Source organism: Neophocaena asiaeorientalis, unplaced genomic scaffold (assembly GCF_003031525.2).
Source record: "Neophocaena asiaeorientalis asiaeorientalis breed wild unplaced genomic scaffold, Neophocaena_asiaeorientalis_V1.1 scaffold147, whole genome shotgun sequence".
NCBI lineage: Eukaryota > Metazoa > Chordata > Mammalia > Artiodactyla > Phocoenidae > Neophocaena > Neophocaena asiaeorientalis.
In genome coordinates, this window is record NW_020173758.1 from 8,240,173 (window position 1) to 8,253,361 (window position 13,189).

Sequence of the window (13,189 nt, forward strand, 5' to 3'; positions counted from 1 at the left end):
ATAAGTAAACAAATAACCACATGGATAAAAGTGTTACAGAAGTACTTCAGAGAATTAATTAATAAAAACAATATTTTCTTGGATAAAAGTGTTACAGAAGTACTTCAGAGAATTAATTAATAAAAACAATATTTTCTTGGATGTTCTGATATTTTTGGTATAGGTCCAGTTTTTAATTTAATGATTTGTTATAATAGCTTTACTTCTTCTAAATAGTAATTTTTGTATTTTTTATTTGTAATTTTGTATTATTTTTTTAAAGAGAATTGTACCAAACTTTACGTGCATCAGGCCCAGGACTTACCCATGCCTGCAAGGTCAATAATACTCTCCATAATTTACACATGAATAACTTATACATGCTGGGCCAAGACTAGAATATTGTATAATATGCTTTTTCCTTTCCACTAGGTTCCTTTTGTCCAGATTAAATCAAGTATAAGAGAGAGAAAAAAATTTGATACTATACATGAAGGGTATAGAAAAGGATCGGTGATTTAGTTATTTATGCATTAATTCTACTGAGTGCCAAATTTGAAGCCATTTTTTTAAATGGACAAATGCAGCCTCCCCAGTGCAGGTCAATATGCAAAATATTCTCTCATTTTTATGCATTCGTTAAAGTAAATACTCTGTTGTATGGGACTCCTCTTGATAGACAATATTATTTTATGTATGATGTAGAAATTATATTTCAAATAAAAGTTCTGGAAATTCTTTTAATGCTGAAATTGTGAACATATGTTTGAGACTTTGTAAAACATTTAATTATGAAAAACATTTCTTTGAAATTTTAAATATACCCTATCTTTATTTTGTTAATAAAGTATTACCATGTGGTGTTTTTATTTTAGAAATGTGGAGAATTTAAACAGCTAATCTCTGAAGGATAATATTCTTTTTCAAAAGTGTAAAACTATTCTAACCTGGATGGTCAAGAAACAAAACTGAAAGCCTTTTCTGCAATAGAGAGTAATTTAAAACATGTTTAAGAAAGAGAATGACCAATCCAGGTAGACAAGACTTGAGTTTATTTATACGATTCATATCTCCCTTCTTGAAAGGACATTTACAAACTTGATTTCAAAAATAAAAGAACTTCTGAATGACAAATGTTCACGTTTTAATTTCAATATTACAGGTATGTTCTTTTGTGATAAATTATCAGTTGAAAATGTTCCAGTGAAATCTGCTATCAATTAACTTAACACTTCATATAAGAAATAATAAAACATTTATTTTCAAGTCTTACATATATTACTTAAAATAGATACAAAGTTCAGTGTGTAATTTTAAAATTTCACTGCTATTTCAAGCTACCTGAAAGAAAATGCTTTAGTGGAAAAAAATGTTTTGATTGTTTTTACTAAGTATGACTTTTAAAACAAGCACTGTTAGTAACAGTCCACCCATATGTTATTTAGCAATTAGGTAGGTCAAATAATGCATGATATTATCTTGAAAGAAAAGAAATAATAGTTGTTGGGCAGGTGCAGGTCAAATAATATTTGGAGACTATTATAATATGCAACTTAGAATCAAATTCAAGAAATTGATTAAAATATAACATTGAACAAATTCATAAATAATTGTTTAGTTTCCATCTTTTAATATTAACCTCACTGGTTGAAGCACACTGAAGACAATAAGATAAGGTAGTAAAAAAACTGTACATCTGATTGATTGCTTGATGGAGGCATCAATTTGTTAAAACAGCTTCTCATACATATTTTCCTGTCCAAAAATATAAACTTGCTTATTTTCCACATATACAAGTATCCTGTGAAATCCTGGACTCTGAAAAGAAAAAGGTTGAGGTATAGCATTGAATAAAGCATCAAAATGTATGATTTTTTGGCTGAAATTCAGCAAAATTACGAACAGTAGAGAAGAGTTGATCGGAGTGTGCTTCCAAAAGTCTTCCAGGTTTTGCCCTCTGAGAAATTTGTTGGCGACATCAAATAATTGAACTCTTCAACATCAATATATACAAAGGCATTTTATTATTCATCAAAGAAAGGGAATTAGAGTCATCAGAAATTGCAACTTTATTTTTTCATGATACATGCATTTATTGCCATCATAGTTCTGCAGTTGTCATAAAATTAGAGTCAGATGGAATTCAGAGACACATGCAAGTTTTGGAAATGGACACATAGATAACAGTATAGAACTGTACATAAAATAATTACAATTTATTAAACACACTGTTTTAGCACATCCTTGATGGATGGGAATGAGCACCATGTCTTTTATGAATATATATTTTTCTCTTTTTTTTTTCTACAGCACCAAAGAAATCCAAATAGGAAAAGAAGAGATGAAAATCGGGAATCAAGAATAAGGTCTGTTTCCATCTTAGCCACACTATCTTATACTTTTATGATTTTCAAAGCTTTTTTCATGTGATTCTGCTCCCACAAGGGCATCGATATTTCCTAATTGGTACATATATACGTAGCAAGTTATTTTCTACACCATTCTTATTCAAAACTTGCATGTGGCATAAAATGGGTTGGTGGCACCAAGGTATATTTTCTGTTGATTTCATATGTTCTTTGTCCTAATTTTAGCCAAGAAAACAAACAGGACCAACTTCAAATCCAAACTTCTGATTCTGATCACCAAAGTCATTGATCATTACATCAACGATAGGTACTTGGTCAATTTTTGGTGTATTGATTTCAATCACAGTCTTTTCATAGCCTTTTCTGGACTGTAAAGTTAAGCAGAAATAAAAAGTTATACAATCATTTTATATTTTTAAGATATGTTATTTTTTCTTAAGCTCCTGAGTGGACATAAGAAGGTAAGAAAGAAGAGAGTGGAAAACAAATTTGCCATTATCTTTGTAGTAATTACAATCTTCTTGTAATCAATCTTCAAGTAATCTTGTTATCACTGATGTCATATGTAGTTTTAAGTTTTGAAAGTTGACCTATTTAATACTTAGCCATAATTACTCAAGATAACGCTCTAATATACTGCACAGTTGGAGAGAATCTTACTAAACTGAAAAATACATTTTAACATGAAAACTGATATTGGTAGTGGGTCATACCCTTACATAAATAATATATCCTTACCATTATTATAATAATTCTATATGTATATATACACACACATAAATATATATGTATATATACACACAGACAAATTTGCTAAGAAAAATTTGAACGCAGTATAGGAATTATAATGCAAGAAGTCTAAAGCTGAAGCATTTCTATTGCTATGTATTAATTTTATGAATAATTATCAATACATTATATTGGGAAATCCTAAACGCTTTCTCCTTTTACATGCATTATGGTCTCTTCTTTGGTCTATGTGTAACCTACTCACTTTGTTTATTTGTAATTGTGACTTCTCTTCACTCATCAGCTAAGACAATAAGCTTTTTAGGATGCTCTATTGGTCATTTGCTCTTACGAAATTACCATATGTGTGAGAAAGACAGTTCCAGAGGATAAAAATAGCAAAATGATAATAACTGACCAAATTGTTGTAACATAGTACCAATAAGCATGCCCCTATAAGCAAAATACAGAGGTAAGAATTATCTATGGTATAAACAGTATAATGATGATTCCTTTATCTGTCATGTTAGAGTCATGAACTAAGGAGGCAAATGAAATAAGGCTCTTGATTTTTTTCTTTTTTTTCATTTCAGGAGTATCTAGCTGTAATAGTATTCAAATATCAGGAATAATTCCATAAAAATAACATACGATCCGAGACTACCTTCTGTTATGACTTTTAAAAATGTGTCTATATGTATGTTTCAGAGATTCTGTGTCTCTGTGTGTGTTTGTGTGTGAATATTAGTGGTCTCTAATATACTGTACTTTAATATGTCAGTGTTAAGCATCAAATCTTAATAACAATTGACATCCACTTCATGACAGAAATCTGACTTAGGGCCAAAGTGGAATGGTTACACACTGCTTCTCACCTCTGTGAAAGAAGGCAAGCAGAGATTATACTCACCGCACAGCCATCATATAAGGCTTTGATGTAAGGGTTGTTGTCATAGGACATCTCCTCATCATTCGATCCCAGGAACCGAAGTGCTTTGTCATAGCTTCCTGATGACACATCGTACCAGGCTGCTGACTGATGACAGCTGTAGGTGAAATTTTGCCGAGCAGAAGCAGTCAGCAGTTTCAGGAATGTCATTTGCACCATATTAATGGAATTGCCTTCCACATCTAAATATGAAAGCTGGGAATAAGAGAATAGAGAGACACATAAAGACTCTTTTACTCTTTTCTGTTGTAAAAGAATAAAATCACTGTCAACAGTGAACTGTGATCCCAGAAGCATGTGGATGCATCAATAGACCCATTTTCACTTAATGAAAGAAAGTATGCATTGAGAGTTAGAAGACCCAGATATAGGACTTTATGAAATCAGGATGTACTCCCACCTTAGGTACTGTCAGCAATACTTATTTTGGAAAAAAATCACTTTACTTCTGTATATACTTCAGTTTCCTAATCAGTCAGTAAGTATTACAAAAAATGCCTTTGTTTCCAAGAAATCTATCATTATATTTGTGTAACTTTTTTTTTGTCTGTTTTTTTTGTTGTTGTTGTTTGTTTGTTTTTGCGGTACACGGGCCTCTCACTGTTGTGGCCTCTCCTATTGCGGAGCACAGGCTCCAGACGCGCAGGCCCAGCGGCCATGGCTCACGGGCCCAGCCGCTCCGCGGCATGTGGGATCTTCCCAGACCGGGGCATAAACCCGTGTCCCCTGCATCGGCAGGTGGACTCTCAACCGCTGTGCCACCAGGGAAGCCCTACTTGTGTAACTTTTTAAATAATAGAGTGGTAATATAGTAAAAATGAAAACTGAGGAATCTCAGTGCAATGCAAATGTTCTATTTTTATGTTGTTTGATTTCACCTATTTTCCTAATGTATCTACTTGACAAATTTTTCAACATGTTCTTGAATTTTTCATTTTGGCGGCACAGTCTTCAAAGAGGTTTTTGGTCTTCTAATTTTCAGCACAGACCTGCTTGTTTGTCTGTTCTCGGATGATGTACTTATATTCATCATTGTATCACCAGCACCAAGCATATTGCCCAAGACACGCAAGTGAATATTTGTTGTTCAGGAAATACTTATTTTGTATTTAGAGCAGGAAAACAGTCTTAACTGCAAATTATTAAGAACTCATTTGTCAAACTCATAATTTGTTTTATTGGATATAAATAAACTATCTGGGATCAGCTGAAACATAAACCTATATTTAAAAAAAATTAAGAAATTCGCCCAGATTATAGATTCACTCAATATAAAGGCAGTTATCTGTGACTTTCCTCCTTTTTGTTGATTCTACTTAATTCTTACTGATTAACAGTTCAGATGATGAGGATCCTTGAGAGGTTGGAGAAAAAAAAAAAACAACAACAACTGGGAAATCCACTCTAAGGAAAACAAAACAAAACAGCAAAAAATAAAACCACACACAGAGTTCTATCTGTGCATGTATCTTTATCTCATACAAAGATACAAATGTAACATGGATATTTAATATGTGACTGGAAGACTGAACTAGACAGTTACGTCAAGTGGAGAACTTCACTAATATGAGTAGGTTCTTATAGGATAATAACTGTGTAAATAGTCATCAATGGAAAATAATACCTTTTTTAAATAATGTTAAGCTATTGAATAATTATCTGAATAACTGAAAAACATTCATTTAAATACATTATAATTAACATTTTAAACACATATATATTTTTAAACAGCTTTTAAATGCAAATTTAGTTTTGGCATCCAATTTTAAAATCTCTATAGAATGATTGATCACAAACTGGTAATCGTATGGAAATATTTAAGTAAACTTGTGCTACAATACGTAAAAGGTCAGGTCAGTCAGTTAACTTTATTTCCAGATGTAATTATCAGAAAAAACATTTCACATTCCAAAAGTTCTTACTGAAATTGCAAACAAAGAATAAATTAGTTTTCAAGTATAGCAGAAGTGAAATAGGGTCAGAGATACTAAATAGACATTATATTTTCTATATCTGATATTTCTAACATAATCCATTTTTATGATATCTATCTCAGGTACTTAGGGAAATGCATACTTTGATCTTAATATTTTAGTAAATTTAATATATTTCCATTTATTTTGATACAAAAATTTTAGACTTCTCTCTAAAATACCAAAGTGGTCTAAGAGGGAGGTGGGAGGAATTGGGAGATTGGAATTGACATATATACACTACTGATACTATGTATACAATAGATAACTATGAGAACCTACTGTATAGCATAGGGAACTCCACTCACTGCTCTGTGGTGACCCAAATGGGAAGGAAATCCAAAAAAAGAGGGGATATATGTATACGTATAGCTGATTCACTTTGCTGTACAGTAGAAACTGACACAACATTGTAAAGCAGCTATACTCCAATAAAAATTAAAAAAAACAAAAAAACAGCCAAAGAAACACAAAGTGGTCTAAGATTTAGATAGAGCAAACTAGGGAATACATGGAATCCTGCTTTGTATAATTTAGACGTTCACAGTAAGGGTCTAGAGATTATATAATTTGAACTTGTATTATGTAAGAGCTTCAAAATAAACCACTTCATGCTGAGGTAATAACATACCAGTTTTCCTCTCTTAAATTCACTAAACCAGCTTCTTGGTTTCTCCTTTGGCCATGATGAAATTCTTACCTGTTGCAAAGGAACAGGAAAATTTGAAAGTAGGTTAAAATTATGAACTGTATTGTTTATGTATATATCAGTAATTTTCAGTAAGACTAGGATGCTAAAGTGTTTTTAAAATGGTCTATCCTGGATTATACAAGATAAGGTAAAAAGCAAAACTTGAGATAGATGTTGTGAATTCCAGTTTAGTGAAGACTGAGTCATTTTTTTTTCCTGTTTTCTTTAATTGCTCAAAAAGAAGGGGGTGGGAAATAACTTGGTAAAGGCATACTAAGGGTTGGCTGTAGGGGACATGGATGGAACTCTTAGGTAACGCCTTGCAAAGGAAACCCTCACAGTGCCAGTTGGCATCTGCCATCAAGGCAGATACCTTGAGTATTTCACAACCAAGGGAGGCATCCTGAAGCATCCAGCTAGTAACTCAGGGTGGGATGCTATGGAAAAGTCATTGGCAGGAAGCAAGCCCATTATTCCCTGCTGGAGAAAATGTTTAGAATCTTTTATAGATCTGAAATTATTGTTTTGCTTTACAAAGATCAGCAAAAATAAAGGTATATAAGCCTCACTAGGTATATAGGCCTCACTATAGGGAATTTGAGTAATCCTGTAAGGGGAAGCATTTCCATTTTCCCACATTTCTTTGTGGGTTAGAGGAGCTTTATTCTGCTTCCCCAAATGCAAAGTGTGGTTGGGAAACAGAAATTGCTTTGTCTCCTGCCCCTACTACCCATCCTTCACTTACAAACTAAATGTCTCTCCTAAAGAGACTACACACTTAAAGCTACTTCGTCTTAAGGAGTTTCCGTGCCTCTGCATGCCTACGCCACTTCCTAAGAAGAATGTGATTTACTAAAACAATACAAATAACGTCAAAATTTCCCACCTATAAAATGTTTGGAGAATGTAATTATGCTAGTGAAAAATCTTTCCTTATATTAATAATTTGCCTGTAGCTTTAAAGATAGAGCTCACATGTATTAATACTGCTAGGTGAAAATCAAGGAATGTGTTTGAAGAAACTAAACATTTAAAACGTACAAAAGTGCAGGGAACACTCTTATTTTATGTGAAAGAATCATTCTTTATAAAATTGTGTATTTTGAGCATAATATACAGCTGTGAGTTCTACCACGTGGTAATTGGAAAGAATACTACGCATGCACTAAAATCTGAGAATCAGCTGTGCTGTGTCATGGAAAGCCATAAATTTTAGAGAGCAAACAGGTGCATAAAGAATACATCTGGGTAAAAAATAAGAAAAGAAGTATTTGTCAACTCTGTCACTTTGGTGTCTTACTCATATTTATGCAAATGAAATGCTCTAATTACCCTGTAAGAAAAGCAGATAAATGAAAATATGACAGTAAAATTTTCCTGTTTAGTTCAATATTGCAAAAACATGGCAGGAACTGTCAACAGTCACCACCAAAACAGATTGGTACTTACTCCCTCTGACTTTCTGTCTGGATAAATGCAAGTCTCACCACCAGAAGTGAAATTACAGTAAACTTTGAAGGAATCTCCTGAGCAACCTTGGTTAGGATCAATCCAATATTCACCTGCAAGTAGGAAAGAATATGTCATATACAAATACATTTATACCCAAAACTGAATACATTATATACCAAATTTTATTAGAGAAATAAGGAAAAATGAATATACATTCATCTTTTTCCACATGAATCACTTTTATGTTTTTGGTCATATTGAGGTACATGTTTGAATACTTAAAGAGCAACACTTTGTCTTTGCCAAATGCTCCCATACGCTCTGCCTGGAACTTCCTTTTTTTTAAATCTTAGCATGCCTATTACTTTTAGGTTTCAGCTTAAATGCCACCTCCTCAAATATTAACATTCTCTTATCCATGTGTAATAAATTGCAAGTACATTAGGATGAGATACACCTGACTCTAAATACCATATGTATTATTTACTACTTAGGTAATCTGAATATAATAATCAATATATTTTTCCTTGATTTATTTATCTGTAATGATGGAGGTGAGAGTATCCACTTAGCCTCAAGTATCATAATTTTGCATTACTTTACAGGAAAAACTTCATGCAGTAAGTGCACTCCCCCTTTGAATGGGCTCCTAAGAAGAAAGTCTATTTTATATATTTAAATGCAGTTTGCTATTAATTCTATTATCTAAATGGTACAGAACAAATTTTATCATGTGAATGACCATGACGATTAATTTGGTGTTAGGTGAGTAAAGATGGTAAGTAGTGGGCTGACAAAATGTTATCCCTTAAGTAATAGACAATGGAGCTTTTATTAAACAAGAATTATTGGGATACAAACTTGATATACATGTGATGATTACTTTGCTTTCCTCTTACCATTTTTCATGCTGCCACTTCATTTCAAATATGAATTTGAATTATGTCAATCCACTGATTGTGAACTTTGAACAACTTAAAAGCTCCAAGTGCTTAGCTTAGTACTGGAACTCCTGAAAATCTAATGCCAGTTTGCTTTTTGAAATAAATTCTTTAACAAAAAATTTACACTTTTTCTGATCGCGCCACTTATAAGTTCACATCTGGAACAAACTGAAATTCACAGGAAAAATTTATAAAAGAAAATAAAAATCATCAAAGATTTTACCAACTGGAATAGCCATTCTTAATCTTTGATATTTCTTAGGGTTTTAAAGAATATATAATTTTTAATTATATGGTAAGCATTATTTTTATCTTGTCTTATTCAGTCAACATTGTTACTAAATATTCTTTCAAATAACATATACTTAATTACTAAGATACCTTTATGGCTTCATGCCATTTCAGCTTGCAAAAGATTTCATAGGAACCCTCTAATTTTGGAGAGCAGAGGAAATCTGTATCTGTCATAATTTGCTATTATAAATATTTATGGTTTACCTGTCTGCATCATTACACAATAGTAGCCCGAGGGCATTATTCTTTATATTTATCTGTGAATCTCTGCATGAATAACAGTGCCTGGCACCAATAAGTTAATAAATAAACATTTAATTGTAATTAATTAAAATTTAATTAATTAAAGAATTAATAAAGCTAGTTAATATATGGAAAACACAGGGAACTATAGTCCATAGTGAGCTTTCCATCCCCAAAATTTACAAAATTTTTTTCTTGACTGCTCAGGTTCTAATTAATCACATGTTGTTTTATATTGTCAGTACAGGCTGTCATCTTTTACATTTGATTTTCAGTCACATATGTATGACTATATTAGCTAGATCAGAAGTTTGGGTCATTCTCCCTATAACTCACTGAATTACTGTGAAACTAAATGTATCTTTTTCAAATAAATATATTATAAATTTGAATACATTTGATAGCAGTTTGTAAAGCACCCTTAATAATTAACTGTGTTTTCCTTTTAACGGACCGTGCTTAAGATAGGAGATTTTTTCTTTTTCTTTTCTTTTTTTTCCCCGGTACGTGGGCCTCTCACTGTTGTGGCCTCTCCTGTTGCGGAGCACAGCCAGACGCGCAGGCTCAGCGGCCATGGCTCACAGGCCGAGCTGCTCCGCGAAATGTGGGATCTTCCCAGACCGGGGCAAGAACCCTTGTCCCCTGCACCGGCAGGCGGACTCTCAACCACTGCATCACCAGGGAAGCCCAAGATAGGAGATTTTAAGACATTCTTTGTCATAAAAAATGTCTCTTCCTGAATTGCGTGAAACTTTTCTATCTATACTGAGTTATTTAGATCTCAGTTACAACATTCATTATGTGATCGATAGTGGGAAATAATGTAGTCCCACAAGTAAACAGAGTGGCAAAGTGTTTCCACATAAAGTGGGAGATTTAAAATCAGATATAGATCTGCCCCGTTAGTTTAGTATTGTGTGAGTTAGTCACTTAACTTAGGATACTTGGAACTCTTTCCTTCTCAGAATAGGTATGTAAAAGTTTTGTCAAATAATAGGTATAGAAAATTATCCTGATTATTATTACAAATAAATTGTTCACAGTTGTTCTGGTATTCATGGATCAGTGAAATAAATTTTTGCCTCAAACTATCCTAATTCTTAAATATTCTGTTCAAATCATTGCTAAACTGATAGGTCACATAAGATTCAGTTATGCTATTTAATCATTAATGCAAAGTAAGTTAGGATATAGGATATAAATATAGTAGCATGCACATATGTGTACACATATCAAACCCATTCTGTGATGGTTATTACAAGGCAAATTACATTTGTGTTATCTATAATCATCCAAAATGAACTTGTCATAATTTAATGAAACCTTGCTTAACAAGACAAAGATTTTCCAGAGCAGACCTTGTTTTAACAGTGTAAATGACTTTTTCTGTCTACAAGATTGGAATTAATAATCGTTCACTCTCGTTTTATTTAGAGACTATATTAAACATTTAACTAGGATTAATGAGCTGACAATGCACCTTGGTAACTTAGAGGCTCAGTGCATTTGCTTGGTCATGCATTATTAACATACCATCTGGGAAGTCAGGATGGCTGAGCTGCAGATCTTTGCAAGTTCGGGCTGGGTTGGTCTGTGTACCCATTGGAAACTTCATATGCTCAATGTCTTGTTTCAAGGAATTGAGGGAACCAAATATTTCCTCCATTCCATCAGTGTAATCCAGAATATTATCACCTGCATCTGATTGGATGCTTTCTGTATGTCTTCTTGTTTTTTTGGGTGACAAGATTGGTAAAGGCTGTATGACTTCACCCGGTGGACCCTGTAAAAGAGATGGATGTGCATGTAACTGTTTCCTAAGGTAAAATATTCTGCAGATATTAGTTATTACTGTTGTTATTGTTATAAGAACTTATAGTTTGTTTAACTTTTCACTGTTTTCCCTAGTTTCGATGTTTTCTCTAATTGCTAAAATACATGTATTATGTACATATATCTCCTTATATATAAACTTTGTGAATTCTTTTAAAAACAATCTAGTGGAGATATTGAGGTAGGCACAAAATTCAGATGATTTCTGGACCTTTTTATATACATGTAACATAGCACAGATTTGTGTGTACATATGTTATATCCATTACTTTCTTATATATTAATTAGTCCTTATTTACATGTCCTATCTCTGCAACTAGATTTTAATCTCTGAAGCTTAAAACAATAATTTAAAGTTCTTGTGCTATATAATGAGTTGTCTATCGTGCTTGAAAATAATTCATATCATGTTTAAAAATACACATTAGCTGGTTCCAAACATCTATAACTTTATAAATAAAATTAAAGGAAGTGCAATCAGACTTGAATTTATATATGTGTAAGAGTAGAACTACACCAAATAGTTAATCTGTATTGTTATGGATTGAACTGTGTCCCATAAAAATCCATATGTGGAAGTCCTAAGCTGCAGTAACTCAGAGGAAGACCTTATTTAGAAATGAGGTGGGTGTAGATATAATTAATAAAGTGAAATGAGGGCATAAGGGTGGGTCCTCTTCCAATATGACAGGTATCCTTCTAAAATAAAAAAATCTGGGCACAGAGATACACATAGACAGAAGACCATGTGTGGAGACACAAGGAGAAGAGAGCCATCTACAAGCCAAGGAGAGAAGTCTCAAACAGATGTTTACCCCACACCCCTCAGAAGAAACCAATGTAGCTGACACTTTGATCTAAGACTTCTGGCTTCTAGAACTATTAGATAATACATTTCTATTATTTGAGCCATGTGGTACTTTGTTATTGCCATCCTAGCAAACTAATACACATATAACTTGGAAACAAGTTCAAGAAGGAAGCCTCAAATTTTTTCACATGGATCTAACAGGCTTGTGTGAAGCCTGGAAAATGTCAGTGCTAAAAAAAGTAGTAACTATTATCATTGCTTTTATTATTATCATTATATGCAGTAGGAAAAAAATGTCAAGCATCTGAACTTTTGTTTTTATTCCTAGTCAGGTATTAATGTATCTTTGTGGCATACAACCAGTTGCTTTCATGAAAATGTGACATGAAAAATATATGATTTTCTTGAAAAACTAATAAAGGCAAGATTATTACAATAGTTAAGGTATCTTTACATTCAAAGAGTGAAGCCAATTAAAAGACAAGTGTTGGCATGTAGACCTGAGTACTTAAGGTAGTTGCTATTTCCTAGAAAATCAGCACTTTGACAGAATATGCTTTTTAATCCTTCTTCTAAATTCAGAGAAATCACTGGCAGTCTCAGGATGCTAGCTGTCAGAATATCACGCTTTTTACCATGCACTTACCGGAGGCCCAGGAGGCCCTGGAAGACCACTGTCACCCTTCTGTCCAGCAGGTCCCTGTTAGAAAGAATAAGGAACAACATAAATAGAGAACAAAGCATTTGAGTAGGTGTCACTGAAAAATTTAGATGCCAAAGAGAAAGGTACTTACAGTAGAGCCTTTGGTACCCTTTGAACCTTGAGGACCCTGGAAAATGCAAAGGCAAAAGTACACATAAAAATCTGGATAATGAGCGTCTCTTTGGTATATTTATAAGTTTACTTTATAAAATTCTTTTG

The 13,189-nt window shown here is 33.0% G+C and overlaps 1 protein-coding gene across 1 annotated transcript in view; it reads right to left on the bottom strand.

Moving 5' to 3' along the window:
* Positions 1–1,983: 1,983 nt before the first annotated feature.
* COL11A1 (collagen type XI alpha 1 chain) overlaps positions 1,984–13,189 on the bottom strand; it is a 195,933-nt gene continuing 184,727 nt past the window's right edge. Inside the window, exons 62-68 of the mRNA XM_024751257.1 lie at positions 13,062–13,097; positions 12,914–12,967; positions 11,157–11,406; positions 8,140–8,252; positions 6,631–6,699; positions 3,988–4,221; positions 1,984–2,716 (exon numbers count right to left, since the gene is read on the bottom strand). Coding sequence (XP_024607025.1) covers positions 2,570–2,716; positions 3,988–4,221; positions 6,631–6,699; positions 8,140–8,252; positions 11,157–11,406; positions 12,914–12,967; positions 13,062–13,097 — 903 coding nt within the window. The 3' untranslated portion in view covers positions 1,984–2,569. The remainder of the gene's footprint in view (positions 2,717–3,987; positions 4,222–6,630; positions 6,700–8,139; positions 8,253–11,156; positions 11,407–12,913; positions 12,968–13,061; positions 13,098–13,189) is intronic.